This window comes from Hoplias malabaricus, chromosome 14, assembly GCF_029633855.1.
Source record: "Hoplias malabaricus isolate fHopMal1 chromosome 14, fHopMal1.hap1, whole genome shotgun sequence".
NCBI lineage: Eukaryota > Metazoa > Chordata > Actinopteri > Characiformes > Erythrinidae > Hoplias > Hoplias malabaricus.
This window is the reverse complement of record NC_089813.1, coordinates 962,250-986,515: the sequence shown is the minus strand read 5'-3', so window position 1 is coordinate 986,515 and position 24,266 is coordinate 962,250. Positions and strand designations below refer to the sequence as shown.

General features: G+C 41.2%; 3 protein-coding genes across 3 annotated transcripts; 1 reads left to right on the top strand and 2 right to left on the bottom strand.

Moving 5' to 3' along the window:
• Positions 1-798: 798 nt before the first annotated feature.
• LOC136665783 (transmembrane protein 233) lies at positions 799-15,577 on the bottom strand. The gene is made up of 5 exons (XM_066643532.1): positions 14,876-15,577; positions 13,283-13,340; positions 8,307-8,539; positions 3,696-3,830; positions 799-2,666 (listed from the first exon to the last, which is right to left on the bottom strand). Exons 1-5 carry the CDS (start codon positions 14,891-14,893, stop codon positions 2,655-2,657), a joined length of 456 nt encoding a protein of 151 aa, XP_066499629.1. The 5' UTR covers positions 14,894-15,577; the 3' UTR covers positions 799-2,654.
• On the top strand, positions 8,094-11,876 carry LOC136665782 (uncharacterized). Its single transcript, XM_066643531.1, has 7 exons — positions 8,094-8,370; positions 9,691-9,820; positions 10,100-10,435; positions 10,655-10,765; positions 10,854-10,891; positions 11,424-11,492; positions 11,738-11,876. The coding sequence occupies exons 2-7, from the start codon at positions 9,769-9,771 to the stop codon at positions 11,861-11,863; spliced, it is 732 nt and encodes a 243-aa protein (XP_066499628.1). The 5' UTR covers positions 8,094-8,370; positions 9,691-9,768; the 3' UTR covers positions 11,864-11,876.
• Positions 13,269-24,113, bottom strand: msi1b (musashi RNA binding protein 1b). The gene is made up of 8 exons (XM_066644280.1): positions 24,012-24,113; positions 23,795-23,912; positions 23,080-23,160; positions 21,976-22,032; positions 20,131-20,193; positions 19,479-19,633; positions 19,355-19,400; positions 13,269-13,340 (listed from the first exon to the last, which is right to left on the bottom strand). Exons 1-7 carry the CDS (start codon positions 24,111-24,113, stop codon positions 19,359-19,361), a joined length of 618 nt encoding a protein of 205 aa, XP_066500377.1. The 3' UTR covers positions 13,269-13,340; positions 19,355-19,358.
• Between the last annotated feature and the right edge of the window lie 153 nt (positions 24,114-24,266).

Below are 24,266 nucleotides of genomic sequence, written 5' to 3'. Positions count from 1 at the left end.
GAAACTCCTGAGACCTAAGGCTTGGGGGCGTGGCTCCAGATTTCACTGAAAACAAAGTCTCAGGGAACGAGTGGAAGCTGTAACGAAGGGAACACATTAGAATTATTCATGTTTTTAGATTATTTTCCAGAAACTCAATATTTAAAAACCATGTATTTGTTAATTAATTAACCAAATTAACAGGGGATTCCTGACTTTTGTTCACAGTAATATGAATGTGTGGAGTATCAGGGGAATGTGATTAATGTCTGATCTAAATCATTATAAAATAAGGGTGTTGTGTTGAGTGGTTAAACTCCTGAGTGCTGCCCCTGTGCCAGGTTTGGAGAATACCTCAGCTATATTTAGTGGAGCTGGTTATAATATTACATATCGGAATACAAGATCTAACACAGTCTGCAGATTACAGAGAGAGAGAGGGAGAGAGAGAGAGAGAGGGAGAGGGAGAGAGAGAGAGAGAGGAGGGAGAACGAGAGCGAGAGGAGGGAGAGAGAGAGGGAGAGAGAGAGAGAGAGAGAGAGAGGAAGGAGAGGGAGAACGAGAGGGGGAGAGAGGAGGGAGAGGGAGAGAGAGAGAGAGAGAGAGAGAGAGAGAGAGAGGGAGAGAGAGGAGGGAGAGAGAGAGAGAGAGGGAGAGAGAGAGAGAGAGAGGGACAGTGGGAGGTTCTATTCGTCAGTGGAAATTCACAAGCTTCAGCACAATCCATATTTTTATGAGTGTCACAGAAAATCCCGCACCAGCAGCACTTATCTACAGGTGTTTTATTTAATACACGTTTATTAACATCCTTAAATGGTACAAAAAAAAATCACATTCACACGTTTACATCGCCACAATTTCTGTACAAACACACAATGTGTTATAAGTGAAAAGAGTTATTATCAGACTTTTACAAATTTAAATTGTAGGGATTTTAAGATTTTTTCAACTTATTTTTAAATGAAATCGAGGAAATTCTAATATTGCTTAGTTTTTTTAATGAAGAGTTTGATGTACTTTGTAAACATAACTCACAAACATGTAGCATTAGCTTTGTTTAGACTGTAATAAACAGTCATATCCATATATGACTGGCGCCCCCTCCAGGGTGTATTCCCGCATGCGCCCAGTGATTCCAGGTAGGCTCTGGACCCACCGCGACCCTGAACTGGATAAGGGTTACAGACAATGAATGAATATCCATATATGCACACGTAGCCCCGCCCACTCTCACTGAAGTTATAAGGAGTGTTTTTTAATAAGACACAATAAAAAAAATGTCAGCTCCATTACATAAAGGCACGGGTATGAACACATCTAACATCCTGTTTCATTCAGAAGGAATAGAGGTTTGTTTTGGGGTAAAACAGAATATCAAAACCAAAGGCCACGCCCCTTTTCTCTGATTGTGATGTCACTTAACCCTTTCAGGTGTTTCAAGAACCTTTGAGCTAAATATAAAATACACAGTAGATATACATTAGCGCAAACATCACTGACAGGAAACTAAAACTCAACATGGATTTACTTCTTAACGATTCGAAAAGGAAAAATACAAATAAAAGTATCTGAGAATTACAGAAAAATCTCAGTGTCCCAAAAAATATACTAAATCACTTTTATTTAAAATGGTAAATGTGTAAAACGTCAGTGTCTTACGCCGCTTAACTACGATATCCACATCACACAGCTCTCATTTACAAAGGCTAAAGCAGCTTGTTGTTCAGCCATTGCAGGCGTGAGGTTTATAAATGTAATCATGTGCTGTGTCAGTTCCCACACCTGCTTGTGTTGCTGTGTGCTAAGTTTAAATGTTGCAAATTCCTTTTCTGAAATATATCAAAAACTGGAGCGGCTTTTCCTCACCTCCAGCTCCTAAAACAAAACCCATGAAGAAGGAAACAGAGCAAATCACTGCTAGAAAATACTGAGCACTGTCAAACACTGGGTTTTTTTGGAAATCAAGAAAAGAGAAAGAATTAGAGTAAAACCTCTGAGGTGTCTATACAATGCCCTGTAGGAAAAAAAAAATCAAATATGAAAAATATGAACTTCCTCTTTAAAATCGCCCTAAAATAGATATCAGACACATCACTTTCAGCGCGAGGCATTTCCGAGTGAAACAGGCCATTTGTGCAGAACATGATTATCTTCGACATAGAGATACGAATAAAACATTTCCACACCCACATTCTTTAAGGTTCGTAACCACAGGTCATTTGAATTTTTACAGAAGAAAAAATCCCCACACTTTTCATTTTAAAGATGACAAAGCAGGAGTGTTGTAGTTAAATGAAATGGCACAATGATTTTTACTGAATATAAACTAAACTAAACTAAAAAGATAAAAAAAGTGATTGATTTAAACTGTCCTCCTCTAAAACAGCAGTAAAAACAGTAAACACAAGTTAGGTAAGATCAGTAAGACATAGAAAATAAGTATTTTTTTTCTCCATTTGCTCCTCTGCACTCATGAGAGTGTATATAAGACTTCATAAAACTGAGAAATAAAGAGAATGCAGATGTAGTCGTGAAGGCTGCAGTGTGCTAGCCTGCCATCCATAGCATTAGCAAAGACAGAGGATGGTGATGTCCTTCTTTCTGCTGTCAGTCCATCAGAGCGCATGGGGACAGAGGTGAACCATTCCCTTTATAACTCCATCGATCGCACTCCGTCAGATCGGTTTCTAACACAAATCAGAGGATTAGAGAAGCATTAGCGAAGTTTAGCTTTAGCCAGTGTTAACCGTGCAGTGTTGTGTGCTTTGTTTTGCAGGCTAAGCTAACTAAAAAGGAATGTAGCAGTTACCTAAAATTAAATTGTCCTATGTTAGCGTTGCAGTGTTTGCTCTAAGGCTGCAATGCTAATCAAGCTAAGTTCTGTAGCAATTATATTCAATGGAATTAGTTCCTTGTAGCCTAGCGGTGTCTTGCAGTGGAGCTAGGTGGCTAATCTAGCTAATAAACAATGTAGAAATTAAATTGGAACAGCTTATTTTATCCTTACAGTTTTTAACAGGATTAAAACATGAGTGAAAATTATATATAGTGTTTTTTATTGTATTATTAATTTAACATATATATTTTTAATATGTTAAATATGTATATTTGTGTGTATAACTTAAATTATTGTGGACATTTATCTTCTCTTAATAGATTAATATTTTTTTGACCATTTTTTATCAGAGCCCCTTTAAGTGACTCCCCACCATAAATTAATATTATTAATAATGATAAATTACACCAAGAATCTTCTCCATTAAAGCCTCAAATGTCAGCAGCGTGAGGACGTCCAGCTCCATTCACCTCCACTGTAAACTCCTCTAGAACCAGAACGTTCTCCACTGCTGCGTTTATATCTCAACTATTTAATGACATAGAAGAATGAGTGGAAATCCTGTTTAATGTCTTGGTGGATGTGAGAGTGTGTTTGTTTCATGTCTTCACAGTAAATGGAAACCAGTAGTCATTTATTTCATTTGAAATCTAAAAAACATTAAACACTTCCTTTCAGTGAAGGATGATAAAGATCAGGTCTGGGTTTGGTGTAGGCAGAAAACTACTACAGCAACACACGGAAAACCCCTATAGATACTCAATATGGCCAACGGATTCTAAACAGCTGCTTGTCCTGCATTTCTTTTAAACAGAAGGAGTTTGTTGTACTCTTTGGACAAGGCAGAGGTGTGTGTGTGTGTGTGTGTGTGTGTGTATACCGTAGTGAAGTGTACAATGCAGAAGATTGTGATGATGAGGACGCCGATGATGAAGGAGGCGATGCCCATGTGAAGAGCCTTTCTCCCCAACCGCTGAGATCCATCATAATCTTCATTATCATAACTGCTCTGAGACTAACACAGAGGAACAGAGGTCAGCCGTTTCCATGGTTACACTACACACATTTCCACAGTTAAGGTAAGATCTACGATTGTGGGGAAACATTGTTCTGTCGTATTCTCATCTGTTTCATTTTGTAGCACTTTTGCTCTGTGTTTATTTTATTCACTGTTTGAATTCCCACAGAAACTCATGTGTAACTCGAGCTGTTTAGTTTTGGAGCACATTCCCTCTGTGTTTACTTTCATGCAGTTAGCGCTCTCCTGAATTTAGAGTCAGTTCCACCTTAAGTAATGTAACTGTAACAGCAGAAATAAGTCAGTGTTACCCCCCTATGGAGCAGGAATAGAGCAACATCCTCATCTCGGTTGGTGCTTTTCAGCGTTTGGAGTCTCTCCGTTGTCTAAAAACCTCCAGATGGCGTTTCTCTGCCGTGAGCAGAGAGAGAGAAAGCCTAGCACCGGACCCAGACACTTTGTTTTTTTACCCATTTACAGACACTGGGGCTTCGTAAACACATTAGAGCGGTTTCCAGAGCAGCACATGGAGAGGAGACACACTCAGAGCTTTATACACAGGGTTTAAAAAAATAAATAAATAAAATTGTGAACACTGGCTTTAAATTACACACATTTCCATAGTTACAAAACACATATTTCCATGGATATGTCACGATAATTTATATCACACACATTTTCATGTTTCTGCTATATGTTTTTACATAAAGGTTATGTCATAATTGTTTCCATGGTTACAGTAAACTGCATAGTTTTATTACACCAGTTTTCATGTTAAAATATGTTTCCATGGTTACATTACAGCCATTTCCATGGATACTCTACACCTTTTTCCATGGTTACACTACAGTAATTATCATAACATCAAATTTCTATGGTTACTTTACATCTGTTTCCATGGTTACACTACACTAATTTCCTTGGTAACAATGGATCATAATATTATCATTTTTTCAAGTCCTTATCTAAATAAATAAGTAATGAAATGGGGTCATTTACTGAACTGATCCAGCAGGTGTTTTGTTTGTCACTTTGTCTACTTTAAAGAGCCATGTTTTATCGGGTTAACATTTGAAACCTGACACACACAGATTCCGTTTGTGAACTGTGGTCCCTGGAGATTTATTCTCTCTGGGGTCCAAGCCTCTCTTTTTTTCTCTCTGGACCCTTCTGAGGACGATCACGAGTCTCACAGCTCATAAAACTCAGAGCCCGGACCAACATAGTGATGATGCCGTCTGCTTTTAGCTCCTCAGAGCAGTGATGTGCAGCAGTAAACACACAAAACTCTCCAGAATGACACGGAATGACTCACTCACACACACACACACACACACTGAATGTGAAACTGAAAATATCAAAGTTGATCGTTTGAAGATAACAAAGTATTGTTCTGAGATTTTGACGATATTCAAAATGGCCGCCTCTGTTTATCTCTGTTATAATTTTTATTAAATCTATTAAACAGTGAAGCACAGAGGGGACTTTCTTTTGCATCTTGAGGATAAACACCCACATGTTGCATGATTCAGTGTGTGTGTGGGTGTGTGTGTGATTGGAGCCGAGCAGGTGTCACACACTCGTAGAGTGCAGCACAGTCAACCTGAAACCACACTCTCTCACACACACATCAGAGAACACCCAAACACTCACAGACCACACGCACAGGAACCTGTCCCCTCTGTGGGTGGGGAGGGGGCGCTGTGTGCGCTGCATGACCAAATGTTTTCGGTCACTTGCTCGTTCAACGTTTCCCTTAAACGAAGGGCGTTAATCAGGAGTGTGTTCCTCTCTTCACTGCAGTAACAGTCTCAGCTCTTCCGGGAAGACGTTACACTACGTGTTAAAACATTGCTGTCAGGATTTGATTGCCCCAAAAGTACTGGCTGGTGTTTCTTTACTCAGGAGAACGTACAGTTGTTGAGGGGCTACATCTCTGTAGCTCCCACTAGGAATTAGGCTCATGTGCAGCTACTCTAGAGCAACCCATTTAAATTCATGTCATGTTTCCCGTGTAGAGACACTGTCCACGTGGCTGCAGTTCACAGAGCTGGTGTCTGAAAGAGCCAGGCAGAGGGTGACACCGCGCTGTGGGACGGTGGAACCGTTTTCCGTAGAGGCCTCAGTGCACTACCCGCCTCAGCCTTTGCACACACTTGTGTAAATATAGTGAAGAACTGAACTGAAAGCTCAAAACAAGGGCTGTAGAGGTAACAAACCTATTCAGATACGTCTCGTGAGAAAGGCCCGACGTGAGGGCAATTATCTGGACGTGTGCTGGCTGTTATCAGCGTGTGCCATCGCACTCTTTCGGCCCAAACTGCTGACACGCAGAGGTAGGTCTTAAGTGAAGTGTAGAGACGATGCACGAAGAGAACAAAACTCTGAGGTTAAAGTGTGAAAAGTCAGACCGCCGAGAGAAGAGTTTCTCATGCAGAAAGGCAGGGCATGAGCAGAGACGAGAGGAGAACATCTCCAGCTCCTGTTCAGGCAAGTTTCACACCCTTCATCTGGGTTTGTTTAACACTACAACCTTCACTGATGAGACTGAGTGTAGCAAACGCAGCGCTGAGCCGTTCCTGTTCCCTTACGAGTAGGTCTTATTGCTCAAAGGTTTCTCACCGGTGTCTCAGGAGACTTAACACTGTCTCATACTGAACAGCTTCAGACAGAAAGATGTGAGGTGTGTTTCCAGGTCAAAATAATAGTTAATGTTTAGCATCAGAGATGAGTGGGTGGTGAGCGCTGGTGAGAAACAGTGGAGTTCTGTCTTTAGTCCAGAGGCAAATAAACAGGAGTGTTATTATCTCAGCACTGAGCTCCGCGTGAGACGTCACTGAAATTTCCACTTAAACCCGAGAGTAGACACAAGGGACATTCCTGTACACTTTTCTCCAGAGAAACATCTGAGCAGCAGGAGAAACAAGCTACAGTCTCCATCGTCTCTCCATCTGACCTCAGTGTCTTACAGGAGACGCCAAAGAGACATTAAGGAGACACTACAGAGATATTGAGGAGAAACTACAGAGATATTAAGGAGACACTACAGAGATATTAAGGAGACACTGCAGAGATATTGAGGAGAGACTACAGAGATATTAAGGAGACACTACAGAGATATTGAGACACTACAGAGATATTAAGGAGACACTACAGAGATATTGAGGAGACACTACAGATATATTAAAGAGACACTACTGAGATATTAAGGAGACACTAGAGAGATATTATGATGGAACTACTGAGATATTAAGGAGACACTACTGAGATATTAAGGCGCAACTTCAGAGATTTTAAGGAGGCGCTACAGAGAAATTAACGAGGAACTACAGAGATACTTGTGAGAAAGAAATATTCATAATTAAGGATGTTAATATTGTTCTCCTGTTTTGGCTTTTATTCATCCACCGCTCCATCCACCGTCTCCAGCAGCAAATCGGTGAGAATATGTGTGTGAACATGACATGCAAAGATTGGGGTGTGTGTGTGTGTGTCTGCACCCTTACACACTTCTTGCGGGCTGCAGAAACTCGAGGCTGGTCTATTTTTAACGGTTATGTCTGAATTATGAGCCTGAGGCTTTGGTCAGATTTCACAATCTCTAAAGGAGCAAGCGTGAGAACATCCTTCAGAGAATAACTCCAGCAACAGCCCCTCAGCTCTGAACCTGGGGTCGGCTTCGGAGGAGGTCTCTTAGGGTTTATTCCCAGAATTAGCCACTGTCTGAAATAAAGCTTTAGCTTCCGTTTCTGTCCGTTTTCATCATCATTTAGAAATGTTACAGAAAATATTTAGCTTATTGATTACGCCACTGTTACCTGGACAACCCTGAGGTGTGACATGAGTTACTTCATCATCAACACAAAATAAAGCTTGTTCTTGAGCTGATTTAATCATTTTATTGCGAATTTGAGAAATGTCTGTGAAAATAAAGCAATTATTTATAAAGTAACATTAATATCACAGCATTAACTTCGTAGAAAATAATCCCTAAATAAATACAATATGCGAATCCATAGCTTTAAGTACATTGTATGAGGCACGACCCACAGAAAAGATCCAAAAAGATGTGGGAAATTTCATTAAAACTAAAGCATTTGTGTTCCTTCATCTGCAAATTAGTCAAAATATTCCCGTGTTTATGTGAGAGCGCAAAGACGAGGTTAAACTCAGCAAAACAGACACAACGAGCGCGGAGAAATAAGAGCACTGAGTAAAAACGGAGAAGAAAGAGAACAGAGTGAAAACGGCTAAAAACCAGAGCTTCTGCTCCTCGCTCCTCACTGCTGTGCGCTCGGGGTCGGGGTGAACAGCGAGCGGCTCATTATCATTTAAAGGAACAGGAGCGTTCTGAACAGGGGCGGTTTGTGGACACAGGTCTGAGAGCCAGACACATCCCAACACTTGATTATTCTGACTCTTTATTCATTAACTCCATTGAAAGGGGACACGAGGACACGGAGCTGGACTCACCATCATAGAGAAGACCAGAGCCACGATGTTGATGGGCCACGCTGGACAGAAGCAGGTGAAGATGGTGAGGAATATGTAGTTTCTGAGCGGCGGCGGACCCCCGCCCTCCACACCTGTCCCCAAACTGTGGTCCAGGCTTCCGTCTATCGATCTCCTCATCTTCTCCTCCGAGCGAGGGATCCCGGGACTCATGATGGAGGGAGGACGGAGGACAAACACATGCAATTCAAATCCTGTTTAAGGCAGTCCACAAAAAAATAAAAATAAACAAAAATCAGGTCCAAAAAAAAAGGGGGCGAGGGCAAGAAGGGCCCAGAGGACGAGGAGAAAAATGAAGGGATGGAAAAAAGAAAAAATAGGGACAAAAAGAAGCAGGAGGAATGCTAGAGGGAAACGAGAGATAGAGAGAAGTGAGAGAAGCGAGGGATAAGGAGGGGAGTGAGCCAGAGATGGAATACGACTTTAATTACTTTGAGGGGTGCAGGGGTGAACATTATCCCACTTCAGAGTGGGAGAGGGAGGGAGAGAGAGAGAGGGAGAGAGAGAGAGAGAGAAGGAGAGAGAGAGAGAGAGAAGGAGAGAGGGGGACAGAGAAGGAGAGAGAGTGTGTGAGAGAGAGGGAGAGAGAGTAAGAGAAAGGGAGGGAGTAAGAGTAAGAGAGTGAGAGAGGGAGAGACAAAGAGAGAGGGAGAGAGAAGCAGAGAGAGAGAGTAGGAGAGAGAGTAAGAGAAAGGGAGAGAGAGACAGAAGGAGAGAGAGAGAGAAGGAGACAGAGAGTGAGAGAGAAGGAGAGAGAGAGAGAGAGTAAGAGAAAGGGAAAGAGAGAGAGAGAAGGAGTAGAAGTAGGGGTCCTCTCCGCTGGTTGGAGAGAGCTTATGATTTTAAAGTGACAGTTTGCTGAACACTCAGATTGACCAAGTTTTCCCTGTAAAACCGAACACAGCCGGTCTGTGAGAACACAGCCACATGCTAAAGCTAGTTCTTGGTCAAATAATGCTACATGCTACAAGCTACTGCTTACACTTAAGGCAATGACATCCCACTGTGAGTGAGTTTACTAATAAACGCCATGATCAGTTTAAACCCAGAGTGGATCATTCTCAGCGCTGCAGTGACACTGACGTGGTGGTGGTGTGTTAGTGTGTGTTGTGCTGGTGTAGAGTGGATCAGACACAGCAGTGCTGCTGGAGTTTTTAAACCCTGTGTCCACTCTCTGTCCACTCTGTGAGACACTCCTCCCTCGTTGGTCCAAAGTGACGGTGGCTCATGTGTCGCTGAGATGTCACTGAAGGATGTAGAAATAATAAGTGAATACGGTAAATAGGTTTGTTGGTGTGTTACTGATATAATTCTTTGATGTTTGTGTGTGTGTGTGTGTCCTCAGCATGTGGGTGTGAACAGAAGAACAAGCAACAGAGAAACAACTGAGAGCTAAACACACACACACACACACACACACACCATGGCACACACTAGCGCTATGTACACACTGCTCCTCAGCTTCTTTATCACAGGTAAGAATTTCAGCTCAGGGTCACTGACATTATATATAAATACAATATATCACACACACACACACACACACACACACACACACACACACACACAACACTGCTTTTTCTACCTAACCTCGTGTGCTTGGGGGAGTGCTGTATATTTTTCAGTGTTATGTGAATTGTATGTTTGAATACAGCAGTGTGACACATTTAAACAATGTATAAATTAATTATGTGAGTGTGTGTTCAGGGCACAGCAGAGTACGCACATCTCTCTCTCTCTCTCTCTCTCTGCAGGGTGTGTGTGTGGATCAGTGCTGAGAGTGTGGCAATGTCCTGAAATAATAAACACAACAGAATATAAACAAGTCAGAATCAGCTGCCACTTCTCGGTTGGTTCAGTCCGGCGCTGGGTACAGATTACAGTGGAGTGGTTTAATAATAATAATAAAACTGACTTTCCAAATGAACAGTTAAACATTTCAGAAAACACAAATAACACCAACTACACCTCAGTGTTGCTCTTACCATCAGTGCGTGTGAACGACAGCGGTGTTTATTACTGTAGAGTGTGGGAGTCTTTACCTGTTCTAGGAGACAGAGTCTCTGGACCCGGGACTGAGCTCAGAGTGGGTGAGTTCACCTTTAATCACATCACAGTTAAAGTAGATAATAAACTAGAGCCTGCCCTCCACACTTCATTAAAACACAGTGTGGTTTGCTTTAATTTAAAGCTCACAGATCTAATCCAGTGCTAAATCCAGTTTTCTTTGTCTATGCGCTAATAACAACGCTAATGTAAATGAGTACTTTTGTTTAAATATCAATAATCACTTTATTTTCCACGTCTAGGAGCGGCAGGTTTCAGTGCTGTGATCCCTGCGTTGATCCCTGCGTCGGTGTCGGGTTCAGTGCTGATCACAGCCTTCGTCACATTCGCTGTAATTTACTTTATTTACAAGAGTGAGTGAGAATCGTGGACGTGTTTATTTTCCTCTGACCCTCTGTTCGTTTCTGAATTCAGAGCTGACTCTAAAACTGATTTCTGCAGGTCGCCGTAAAAAACACAGAGAAGAGCAAGGAGAACAGGTCAGAACTGTCTCTGTATTTAATCTTTATTTCATTTAGATTCTCGGTTTGGCTCAGATTTAATCGTCAGACGTTTCAGATTCCACAGCTGTGCTGCTTTTGTAGTGAACATTGTTTTAAAGTTTGGTTTTGAAGTTTCTAAACTGCATTTTTGAATCCAAAGTTCCACAGCCTCAGTGATGTTCGATTAAAGTTTTAAATCTTAAACATTCTCTTTCTAAAAGTTTAAAATCATCATTTAAAATAATTTCAATTTTATGTTTTAGACTCAAGCCTTAAATTTTATGAACATTTTTTAAAAAAAGAAAAAAGAAAGCAGCTAAATGTAATAATCTGTAAATTAAAGCATATTTTTGAATAAAATAATTAAATATTATAAAATGTGGATTTGAAAACTGTAGGAAATAAACAAATAAATGAAGAGCGCACAAACATTTTCCTGAGCGTCTGGGGCTCTGTATAAATCTGATAAACCCATGGGCCTCGTATCAAACTAAGATTCGTGATAAAATGTGTGTTTATGTTTAAACAGGTGGAAGAAGTGCCCTCTGTGCTTTACACCGCTCTGAAATTCACCAAACCACAGGACACCACTCCGGGGGTGAGAGACGTTTAGAACACATTTTAACACATAAACCATATAAAATGAGGTTTTCTGGTTTGAAGCTTGCTGGCAGTTTCCTGTAAATTCTAACTGTGGCCGGCGCTTGTTTCTGTGACAACGAAGAGATAAACAGCTCGATACCAACGACACAAACCAATAAAACCAGCTCAGAGCGAGGATTAAAGTCAAAAGTGATTCATCTTTCCATCGGTCTGAAGTGTGACTTTCCTGTGTTTCCTCAGGGCCCTCCTCAGTCGGACACAGAGGTCGTGGACAGTGAAGTTTTATACTCGGACGTCCGTTTAAAACAAAACAAAACCAATAAACATCAGCAGGTTGAGGCTCAGTCGGACCCTGAGCTCCAGTGATGAACGCGGTTATTGTGAATTACAATGAGGCTAAAGTAGTTTCGCTGTGTGTTCGTGGAGAGAATGGCCCTCACTCTCTGTTCGTGTAAAAGTACAGCTTCTGTGTTCAATAAAGAGTGAGAGAGAAGACTCTGTGGCGCCGTGGGCTTTTTCTCTTTCACACGTTCGATGGCTGTTTGATAAAGTATTGACCACAAGCAGAAGACAACAGATGTGTATCAGAGCTTCACCAACGAGAGAATCAACCCTTCATCGTTTACTCGTGAGAATGTGATTGAACGTGAATTACTGACACTGACACAGAGGCCGAGGAACTGCTCGACTGCAGCAAACCCTCCTGTGTTTACATTACACTGAATCCAGATTAGGAACCAGATTCAATTCAGAATTAAACCCAACACTTAAACAATTTAAAGTAAAAACCTGTTAAACCTGAGAACATTAATACGGCAAAGTGACTCTCAGGCTCCAGGGTTTAACCCCTGATCTCTGAGATTAAAGACGTAAACCTACTCCAACACCCAAACTCCTCCCAGGTCCAAAGCCCAAGACCCACTCTTCAGAGCCAGGGCCCGAGAGCTGAACGACTGAAATCATGTCTGAACTCTAAACTCTAAACCTGAACTCTTAAGGCCTCAAAACCCAGCACAGACACTAACTCCTCCACATTTTACTGAAAAACTTATCCGAATAAAACTCAGTTACACTTTAAAGCTCAGGCTTCATGACCCAGGCCCTAGAACCGAGCCCTGACTCTAAGACCCAGTGTAAAGATCTAATCTCTGAACTCAGAGTGGGAGTGGACCCACCGTTTCTGATCAGATGTAGGAAATTAAAGCAACAGGAACATTACACACTCTCACACACACACACACACACTCACACCATGACACACTCTACACTGTACACACTCCTCCTCAGCAGCTTCATCACGGGTAAGAACCCAGACTCTATTTATTTATTTTAAAGCGACAGTTTGAAGATGAGCTCTGGTTCTAGAGAAATTTACAGATGTACAGTGTTTTTACACATGACTTTTATTTTTTTAAGTGAGTGTGTGTGTAGTGAACAGAGTATAGTGGAGTATAGGAATAAATATAACTCTCTCTCTCTCTCTCTCTCTCTCTGCAGGGTGTGTGTGTGGATCAGTGCTGAGAGTGTGGCAATGTCCTGAAATAATAAACACAACAGAATATAAACAAGTCAGAATCAGCTGCCACTTCTCGGTCGGTTCGGTCCGGCGCTGGGTACAGATTATAGTGGAGTGGTTTAAAAATAATAATAAAACTGACTTTCCAAATGAACAGTTTAACATTTCAGAAAACACAAATAACACCAACTACACCTCAGTGTTGCTCTTACCATCAGTGCGTGTGAACGACAGCGGTGTTTATTACTGTAGAGTGTGGGAGTCTTTACCTGTTCTAGGAGACAGAGTCTCTGGACCCGGGACTGAGCTCAGAGTGGGTGAGTTCACCTTTATTACATACATTAGTGTACACACACACGGAGCAGAGTGAAAACGTATAAACGTATAGAACAGTACAGAGGTGTGTGTGTGTGTAATTAGTGACCGCGCTGAACTGTGAAATAATACAAACATAAACCTGCAATTTACAAACGTTTAAATAAGAATACATTATATACATTAACTGCTTTAATAAATCCATTATAAATCTATATCATTATATCATTAATCGAAATATAAACATTTTACTCAATATTTTGAGGACTTCCAAGTGTTTAATTTGAATAAAGTCAGATCTGATCAAATACACAGCTCTTTATCGAGTCATGGACAAATCTACAATTAACAGAACTATAATAATCACCATAATTAATCATATTTAAATACATATTTATATCATCATTAAAATAAACAATAGTAATAACATCAATACTTTACTATATCACTATTATTACAGTTATATTACTGTATCATACTTTAATTATTACATTTATAGCACTGTATATTCTTATTATTTATTTATTATTATTATTATTTTTATTCAGGGTTTCTGAGCTCTGTAAATTCTACTGATGCTGTTCCTCTAAGTCCTTATTCCGCTCCAGTTTTCACAGCGCTGCTGTTAATCAAAGTCGTTCTCTTCTGCAGTAAGTGAAGGTGTTTTGTTAAAACCCAGTGTGTTTTTGTCTTTATTTCAGTGTAAAGCTTTATAAATGTAACTGTGGTCTAAACTGCACTTTTCTGCAGCTCTTTGCTTGAGAAGAAGTCTAAAGAAGAACGAGGTAATCACAGGTTTTTGCATGTTTTATTTTATATAATGTACCTGTCATTTTTAAACTCCTTTATAAATAAAATAATAATAATCCGCTGTTTTAATGATATGTGTTTTTTATTTGAAAAACTGTCTTGTTTAAAAACAGTATGAAAATATACATTTAATTATGAATAATTATAAAAGCAGGAATTAAACTATATTTATGAATATACACCTCCTCTGATCAGAATGAGAATAATAGCTAATCATTTTATATTTTTATTTTCAGAGCAGTGACTCAGCCACAATGACCACAGTTATTTACTCATTTGTATAAAACTAAGCTCAGAATCTAAAGCTGGTTGTTTACAGCAGTTTGGACTCGTAATCTGGACCTGTGCAATTTTTATTTTTTTCATTCATTGGGAATAAAGTTGTTTTATTTGCTTTTTAATACTGTATTAAATTTCCCTCTCTTTTCTCTCATTGTTTAATGTATTTTAAAAGCTATCGGGAATGTACCTGAGTTTCCTGTTTTGTAATTTTCTGTTTGATATATTTTTTATATCGGTTGTTTAAATTTTTTTTTGAAGGATAATAAATCCTGAATGTATATTTTAATGTAATTAACCCTTAATTCCTGTAGCTAAGATTAAATTAAACCTCTGAATAAACCTAAAAGCTAAATAAACACTGGGTGGCTAAGCTAACGCAAACGAATAAAACTTGCTAGCATGAATGCTAACGTCTTCTTGGTGTAAACGGAACAGAGGCTAATGGTGTAGCTAACCTGCTCAACGAAGTCCATTCTCCAATAAAAGTTCAGTAAATCCTGAATGTTCTGACCACAGCACTCACTCTTTCACTCAGTCACCCATTCACTCACTCTGTCACTCAGGAAGAGGTTTAAAGAGCTCGGACTGTTGGAATTATACTAAAGATACAACCGTTTTTTTTAAATAACCAAACACTTGCTGGAGAATGGACTTAAGGTTTTCACATACTCGGTGCTTAAGAATTTAAAGTGGAATATATAAATTAATATATAAATATAAATAAATAAATAAATTAATTAATATAATTAATATAAATATATAATTTTTTTAAATTCATGGTACTTGGTAGATGTTCTTTTTCAGAGAAACTGAATATAAATCCTGTTACTGATTTACAGTAATATTAGAGTAAAGCAGTTTTAGGAATCTTGCCTAAATAACTGTATTTTTACAGAGGTGGTGTACCCAGGGATTGGAACCTGTTTATTTTGTGTACGGCTGCATCTTTATCAAAAACACTTCATTACTGCAGGGGTTCCCAGCCTTTTGCAACTGGCAGCCCACTACCCAACCTCAAGACTCTCCACGGCCCACATCAACATTTAAACCTTTAAAAATCCATACAAATAAACCACAACAAGCAGTGCAACCTTTTGATTTCAGTCTCCACGTGGACACTTGTAGGTGGTCCACCCTCAGGACACTTCAGGTTTAAATTGAAGGAGGTTGAGCTAAATATGTTTCATTTTTTATTTTGTAAACAATGTGTGTGTCTTATTCTATATTGTTATTTGAAGTAAAAAAAAAAAACCCGCCCCTTGCAGTTCCTCTGAGGCCCACAGGTTCATTGTTTTACTTTGTCTTAAGATATGGGTGAATCATTCAGTCATTCCTGTCCTGCCCAGTAACCCGTTTGGTAGAGTGTGTGGTTACCAGAGCAGGGATTCAAACCCCAGGCTCTTCTGTGGAGAGTGATGTTATCCACTACACCACACATTCCTCATGGGGTGTAAATATGTGGAAATAAAATCACTGTCATTAATGCAGTCTTTCAAAAGGACTCTTATTATGTAGTGTGGTTACCTAAGTTGGGATTTGAACCCCACTCTGCTGCGTGGAGGACAGCTAATGCTTCAGAGTCTGAATAAAATCACTCACTCGACTGTAATATTTGAAATAATTTATTAGGAATTTTGAGATGTTTATTTGTTGCAGACAGTGTATAGTGACCAGAGACGTCATTACCCTCCCAAACCCTCCCGAAACCTTGTAGCTCCACCTCAGCTTTGTTCGCAGTGATTTGTTTTGTCGTTTTGATCAGCAGAAAGATTTAAAAACAATAAAGAGAGTTGGTTTAGTGCGGACGACAAAAACATAACGTGGCTGTTAGAAAAAGTTAATAATTCACATTTTAAAATCCTCTCGTACAAAGGGAATACGTTTAGAGTGTGACAGCAGCAAACACTCACGCACACACACACACACACACAGAGCCTCCAGCGTTATTAGTAGTAGCCCGTCTCACACACACACACACACACACACACTCACACTCACACACACACAATTTAAAACAATAATAACAAGGAAAAAAAGAGCAAAAAGTCAAAATATTACATTTAAACAAATCATTTAAAGACCGTCTCGTGTTTCTTAAAGGAGAACTCCACCATATTTACAAAGTTCCCTCAGAATCCCCTGCGAGAGAGACTCAGATTTGGAAAGTGGTGGACAGTAGAGACTCAGATTTGGAAAGTGGTGGACAGCAGACACTCAGATTTGAAAAGTGGTGGACAGCAGACACTCAGATTTGAAAAGTAGTGGACAGCAGACACTCAGATTTGAAAAGTGGTGGACAGCAGAGACTCAGATTTGAAAAGTGGTGGACAGCAGACACTCAGATTTGAAAAGTGGTGGACAGCAGACACTCAGATTTGAAAAGTGGTGGACAGCAGACACTCAGATTTGAAAAGTGGTGGACAGCAGAGACTCAGATTTGGAAAGTGGTGGACAGCAGACACTCAGATTTGAAAAGTGGTGGACAGCAGACACTCAGATTTGAAAAGTGGTGGACAGCAGAGACTCAGATTTGGAAAGTGGTGGACAGCAGACACTCAGATTTGGAAAGTGGTAGACAGCAGAGACTCAGATTTGGAAAGTGGTGGACTGCAGACACTCAGATTTAAAAAGTGGTGGACAGCAGACACTCAGATTTGAAAAGTGGTGGACAGCAGAGACTCAGATTTGAAAAGTGGTGGACAGCAGAGACTCAGATTTGGAAAGTGGTGGACAGCAGACACTCAGATTTGGAAAGTGGTAGACAGCAGAGACTCAGATTTGGAAAGTGGTGGACAGCAGACACTCAGATTTGGAAAGTGGTGGACAGCAGACACTCAGATTTGGAAAGTGGTGGACAGCAGACACTCAGATTTGGAAAGTGGTGGACAGCAGACACTCAGATTTGGAAAGTGGTGGACAGCAGAGACTCAGATTTGAAAAGTGGTGGACAGCAGAGACTCAGATTTGGAAAGTGGTGGACAGAAGAGACTCAGATTTGGAAAGTGGTGGACAGCAGAGACTCAGATTTGGAAAGTGGTGGACAGCAGACACTCAGATTTGAAAAGTGGTGGACAGCAGAGACTCAGATTTGGAAAGTGGTGGACAGCAGACACTCAGATTTGAAAAGTGGTGGACAGCAGAGACTCAGATTTGAAAAGTGGTGGACAGCAGAGACTCAAATTTGAAAAGTGGTGGACAGCAGACACTCAGATTTGAAAAGTGGTGGACAGCAGAGACTCAGATTTGGAAAGTGGTGGACAGTAGACACTCAGATTTGGAAAGTGGTGGACAGCAGACACTCAGATTTGGAAAGTGGTAGACAGCAGACACTCAGATTTGGAAAGTGGTGGACAGCAGACACTCAGATTTGGAAAGTGGTGGACAGCAGACACTCAGATTTGGAAAGTGGTGGACAGCAGACACTCAGATTTGGAAAGTGGTGGACAGAAGAGACTCAGATTTGTCTGGTGAATGGAATCAGGCTTTTAGAGGAGAACGTCTGGCTCCATTCACCTCCACCGTCTACTGTCCCCCACCGTCTACTGTCCTCACTTTCTGTGAGGGGCTTTTAGAGGAGGACGTCTGGTTCCATTCACCTCCACTGTCCACTGTCCCCCACCGTCTACTGTCCTCACTTTCTGTGAGGGGCTTTTAGAGGAGGACGTCTGGTTCCATTCACCTCCACTGTCCACTGTCCCCCACCGTCTACTGTCCTCACTTTCTGTGAGGGGTTTTAGAGGAGGACGTCTGGCTCCATTCACCTCCAGCGTCCACTGCTCTCTCCATGAGAGGATTATGAAGGAGTTTTGGGGACATGGGTGGAGTAGCTCTTTAAGTGTACAAAAGTTCTGCGTGTTAAGACTCACACAAAGAGGAAAGAGAAATCCCACATCACAGATGTTTCCACATCGAAATGTTTTCCACTTGATCTCAGCAAGATCCAAAAAGACAGCATTTAAAAATGTTTACAAGAAACAAACAAAAGCTGGAATCTACAGAAAAATATGTCCTCAGTTAATAACATCGCTATGTTCGTGATCAATATCATAATTCCAGTTGAAAAACTACCAAAATATACATTTTTGAACATTCCTTCCAATATTTTCTTTTCCGTAGAAAACGTATCATCTTAAATTCATCGCATCCTTTACAAAAAAACACGAAAAAACACAAAACAAAAACACAATCCCAAAGTGTATCAAGGACACGTTATTATTATTATCCTCATTATTAATTATTATTGTTATTATTGCTCCTGAAAAACTGTTATTGTCTAAAAAGGTCACTCTACAAATGTAAACTACAGTGTGTCGAAAAATGAATACGTTTCATAACAAAAGAGAAAACAGCATTTTCCATAAAAAGAAAAAAAGGAAAATATTTATAAGAAAAAAGAGTACAGCATCGTCGTGTTGTTGTTTTTTTTTAAACCAGAAAATAATCTAAATATTTACAAGCCCTTCGTTTAAAGAGAGAGAGAGAGAGAGAGAGAGAGAGAGAGAGAGAGAGAGAGAGAGAGAGAATTATCCTAGTGTCGTGTGGTGTGTTTTTTTGCCATAAAAGTAAAGGACTGGCTCAGGGCAGGCATCCAGCAGCGGCCAGCTTTAGGAGAAAAAGAGAAACAAACATTTGTTATTAAACACACACACACACACACACACACACACACACACACAGAAAACATCTAGAATGTCCTTGTTCTGATGAATGTGCTCTCTGCGTTCCCCTCTGTGTATTGTTTACAGGTTTGGCTCCGCCCCAGAGACCTGTGCATTGTTATTGTGTGCTGCACACACTGTAAACACAGTGTAATCTCTACAGAACACACCAAAGGGCACGGCCTGGAGGAGCCTAAGCTCAAGGCCAAGAGTCGGCCGGGGGCGTGGTCTGAGGACAGGAAGAAGATAAAGGAATGTAGTGCAGTAAACACTCACTGTTTCAGTGGTAGCCGTTAGTGAACGCTGTAGCGATCAGAGGACCCTGGGAGGAGAGGAAAGACAGGACATTTAAATATATATTTGACAGATAAAGCAGTGTGTGTGTGTGTGAGATACCCACCCCGAGGCTGTGGCTGAACCCGGTGCTGGGGGCGGGGCTTGCAGCGCTGATGTAGCTGCTGACGGTGGAGTCCTGACTGGTCGCTGCGTAAAGGTCCGCCATTGGTCCAGGGCTGCTGGTGCTCAGGAAGCCAGCTGAGCGAGAGGGGGCGGAGCCTACAGAAGACACACAATCGAGATTAAATAAACAATTAAAAGAATATATTTTTGGGAGGGGGTCTATGAGTGTTGTAGGGGTTAGTGCACATTTCTGGCCACTAGGTGTCAGCACAACCTGCTCCTTTAATATAAAACATTTCGAATGACTTTTAAAATGAGCACCGATATTTTCATATTAATATTTTTGCATATTCAATGGATGTAAATGTCTGGTGAAGCCAACCAGAAAAGCATTTTCACTTTACTCCTTACCTTTATACGTAATGTTATAGTGTGTGTGTGTGTGTGTGTGTGCACGTGTGTGTCAGAGGTTATTTTGCAGAGCGTGACAGGCTCAACCACACACTCCGCTATTTTGAAGTGTACACAGACAGCGAGAGCGAGTGTGTGTATGTGGGAGAACAGTGTAAGTGTGTGAGAGAACAGTGTGTGTGTGGTATAAAGGGGTCAAAAAAAAAAACATACAGTAGAAAAGATAAGCAAGCATTTCTCACCTCTGACCACAGCTGCTGCAGCTGCCGCCGCCGCCATCGGATTATACGCTGTCAGAGGGATGGCTACACACACACACACACACACACACACACACACACAAACATCAATATGTGAATATTCCTGTAAATCTCATGATGAATGACCAATAGAAACGCTCCAAAATGACGAAGGCTCTTTCCTCTAAAGTCAGTTTCCACTAAAGTCAGTTTCTTGTAAAGTCAGTTTCCTCTAAAAAAAAGTCAGTTTCCACTAAAGTCAGTTTCTTGTAAAGTCAGTTTCCTCTAAAGTCAGTTTCCTCTCAAGTCGGTTTCCTCTAAAGTCAGTTTCTTGTAAAGTCAGTTGACTCTAAAGTCAGTTTCCTGTAAAGTAAGTTTCTTGTAAAGTCAGTTTCCTGTAAAGTCAGTTTCCTCTAAAATCAGTTTCCTGTAAAGCCAGTTTCCTCTCAAGTCAGTTTCCTGTAAAGTAAGTTTCTTGTAAAGTCAGTTTCCTGTAAAGTCAGTTTCCTCTAAAATCAGTTTCCTGTAAAGTCAGTTTCCTGTAAAGTAAGTTTCTTGTAAAGTCAGTTTCCTGTAAAGTAAGTTTCTTGTAAAGTCAGTTTCTTGTAAAGTCAGTTTCCTCTCAAGTCAGTTGCCTCTAAAGTCAGCTTCCTGTAAAGTCAGTTTCCTGTAAAGTAAGTTTCTTGTAAAGTCAGTTTCCTTTAAAGTCGGTTTCCTCTAAAGTCAGTTTCCTGTAAAGTAAGTTTCTTGTAAAGTCAGTTTCCACTAAAGTCAGTTTCTTGTAAAGTCAGTTTCCTCTAAAGTCAGTTTCCACTAAAGTCAGTTTCTTGTAAAGTCAGTTTCCTCTAAAGTCAGTTTCCTCTCAAGTCGGTTTCCTCTAAAGTCAGTTTCTTGTAAAGTCAGTTGACTCTAAAGTCAGTTTCCTGTAAAGTAAGTTTCTTGTAAAGTCAGTTTCCTGTAAAGTCAGTTTCCTCTAAAATCAGTTTCCTGTAAAGCCAGTTTCCTCTCAAGTCAGTTTCCTGTAAAGCCAGTTTCCTCTCAAGTCAGTTTCCTGTAAAGTCAGTTTCCTCTAAAATCAGTTTCCTGTAAAGTCAGTTTCCTGTAAAGTAAGTTTCTTGTAAAGTCAGTTTCCTGTAAAGTCAGTTTCTTGTAAAGTCAGTTTCCTCTCAAGTCAGTTGCCTCTAAAGTCAGCTTCCTGTAAAGTCAGTTTCCTGTAAAGTAAGTTTCTTGTAAAGTCAGTTTCCTGTAAAGTCGGTTTCCTCTAAAGTCAGTTTCCTGTAAAGTAAGTTTCCTGTAAAGTCAGTTTCCTGTAAAGTAAGTTTCTTGTAAAGTCAGTTTCCTCTAAATTCAGTGTATTGTAGAGGGATGATGTACAACTAAAAACGAGTGTGAATTCAGTGAAGGGTTAGTTTAAATCCGTTTGACAATAGTTCATTATGTCCAGTTTATTATATAAATGGGGGGGGGGGGGGGCTTTAGTCCTCTGGCCTACACTTGGCATTGAGCCTGGGGACCTCAGGTTTTCCACTGTGTCGACCTCCAGGAAGTCTTCAAAAATCTTGGTCTTGAAAATTTATTTCAGTATAAAAACATGGCTGGCTCCTTTTTCTCAGTTTGCCAAGTTTCTGTACTGAAATAAATCTCTGACTAAGATCTGAGCGCGTGGACCTCTGCCCTCTGCGTCTGTGGAGGTTTTACACACAGACCTCCGCGGTTAAAGCTTCCAGCAGCATTCAGTGTTGTTAGGGGGCGTCTACAAACAAACATATGTAGGACATACAGAGCAGTGTGTGTGTGTGTGTGTGTTAGCGAGGTTAGCATGCTTGTAAAGCTCAGAGAGGCACTAACCTGTGAGTTCGGGGGGGTGGGGTGAAGTCAGGAGGGGGGTCCTCTCTAAGTGGAATTCTAGAACAGAAACAAACACACAAGAACGGTTTAAACACACACACGCAAACACACACACACTACAGGGCTAATACACACAGAAAACCTTGTATCTCCTCATTCATTCCAGTTTTCTGTAGAAATGTTCATCCTGACACTGTCCCCTGCTGATTACAATCTACAGCCAGAAATGGAGATACGAGGTTTTGTCTTGGCAGAGATAAAGTGTAAAATCACACACACACACACACACTACAAAATGGGTGCCTACAGCATTAATACATCACACAGCAGAATTGAAAAGAGGAGCACTACTTTATTACTACTTTCACTTTATTACTCTCCCACCCTGAGATTTACAAGCAGCCTGAGTGTGTGTGTCTGCATGTGTGTGTGTGTGTGTGTGTGTCTGCATGTGTGTGTGTGTGTCTGTCTGTGTGTGTGTCTGTGTGTGTGTCTGCATGTGTGTGTGTGTGTCTGTCTGTGTGTGTGTCTGCATGTGTGTGTGTCTGTGTGTGTGTGTGTGTCTCTCTAGTTTAATAACAGAGGTGGAATATAAGTAGAGGCACACAGTAGTATATCAACAAACCAGGACCCAGTGGACATTACTTTTTTTTTCTTCAGAACGTGAGTTAAGCCTCGGATTAAAGACCATATTCCTAACGCCCCCTTGTGGCTAAATTAAACTATGACACTTTAAAACAAATCCACCAATTCTCCAAGCTTTCAAATTTCTTGAGTCTGAGCAATGGACAGTGGATGGTGGGGGACAGGGGACAGTGGGGGGACAGTGGACAGAGGACAGTGGACAGTGGGGGACAGGGGACAGTGGACGGTGTGGGACAGGGGACAGTGGACGGTGGGGGACAGAGGACAGTGGAGGTGTTATGGGGATCACACTGTCACAGGGAGTGTAATATAAGTTTAACTGTCATTACCGCGGGTCTCTGCTTTTAAATGGTATCTTTGTGAAAGTGGTCTGCAGTTGTATCACGTCACAGACGCCGTTCTCAGTGAGACACAGGGGAGCGCAGCTGAGACAGCGGTGATACACAGGAGGGTATTTACCTGGGAACTGATAGGTGTATCCTGGAGTCAGACTGGTGTAACTACGGCCTGTGTACGTCGTGGCCTGGAACCCAGGATAACCTGAGAGAGAGAGAGAGAGAGACAGAGAGAGAGAGAGAGAGACAGAGAGAGAGAGAGAGAGAGAGACAGAGAGAGAGACAGAGAGAGAGTGTGTGAGAGAGAGACAGAGAGAGCGCGGGAGAGAGACAGAGAGAGTGTGAGAGACAGAGAGAGAGAGGGAGAGAGACAGAGAGAGAGAGACACAGAGAGAGCGTGAGTGAGAGACAGAGAGAGAGAGACACAGAGAGAGCGTGAGAGAGAGACAGAGAGAGAGAGACACAGAGAGAGCGAGAGAGAGACAGAGAGAGCGTGAGAGAGAGACAGAAAGAGAGACAGAGAGAGAGAGAGAGACACAGAGAAAGCGAGAGAGAGACGGAGAGAGAGAGACAGCATGTTTATCCTCATGTCTTTTTTATATTTATTTATATATAAATATTACATACCAATTACAACATAAATAAATATAATATTTAAAATATAAACCCTATTAAATATAATTTCCCAACATCTTAAACAAAGAGAAACACAGAGCTAAAATCACTGTTAAAAATCAATGAAAACGTTGCTGTGTAATTCCTCTTGTAAACAGAAGGGGCGACAGAGCCTTAGGTTTCTTCCTCAAGCCCCTCTTCCTATTTTTAATGACGTGGATTACCCAGCATGCCGATCCCCAGCATGAAGGCGTCCATCCCGTACGGCATGACCCTCGCCCGGCCCCTGGACGAACCCGCCGGTGACATCACTTCCTTCGGCTGGGCCTTCTTACACTCCACCTGTGCGCAGGAAGACAAACAGGAATAAACAACACAACAATAAAGGGCCCGAACAACAAAGGAGACACCGAGAGCGGCGCCGACCCGACAGGAGCTCACCATTTTATTGTTGATCTCGTGGAAGTGGATCTCACACACTTTCTCCACAACGTCCTCGTTCTCAAACGTCACGAAACCGAACCCTGCGAACAGTACAGACATAACATCAAAAACAAACACCACGTTCGGTCACGCTTTACTCCCACAGTTAACACTGGAGTACTTCTGTTGCTCTGCATACTTCTCCCCCTGTTCCTCCGCGCTCAGGACCCCCACAGAGCAGGTGTGATGTGGTGGTGGATCATTCTCAGCGCA

What these genes read in the sequence shown, in the direction of transcription:
- LOC136665783 (XM_066643532.1), bottom strand. An exon ending in GACTCTGTCTCCTAGAACAG is followed by an intron (nt 8,540 to 13,282) that starts GTAAAGACTCCC and finishes TGCCTTAAACAG; the next exon opens with GATTTGAATTGCATGTGTTT. An exon ending in CTCTGGTCTTCTCTATGATG is followed by an intron (nt 3,831 to 8,306) that starts GTGAGTCCAGCT and finishes CCTCTGTGTTAG; the next exon opens with TCTCAGAGCAGTTATGATAA.
- msi1b (XM_066644280.1), bottom strand. Translation starts at nt 24,113, where the DNA reads ATGTCTGTACTGTTCGCAGGGTTCGGTTTCGTGACGTTTGAGAACGAG. An exon ending in ACGAGATCAACAATAAAATG is followed by an intron (nt 23,913 to 24,011) that starts GTGAGCTCCTGT and finishes TCCTGCGCACAG; the next exon opens with GTGGAGTGTAAGAAGGCCCA. An exon ending in CCACCCCCCCGAACTCACAG is followed by an intron (nt 20,194 to 21,975) that starts GTTAGTGCCTCT and finishes GTGTGTGTGTAG; the next exon opens with CCATCCCTCTGACAGCGTAT.
- LOC136665782 (XM_066643531.1), top strand. Translation starts at nt 9,769, where the DNA reads ATGGCACACACTAGCGCTATGTACACACTGCTCCTCAGCTTCTTTATC. An exon ending in CGGGACTGAGCTCAGAGTGG is followed by an intron (nt 10,436 to 10,654) that starts GTGAGTTCACCT and finishes TTCCACGTCTAG; the next exon opens with GAGCGGCAGGTTTCAGTGCT. An exon ending in CACAGGACACCACTCCGGGG is followed by an intron (nt 11,493 to 11,737) that starts GTGAGAGACGTT and finishes GTGTTTCCTCAG; the next exon opens with GGCCCTCCTCAGTCGGACAC.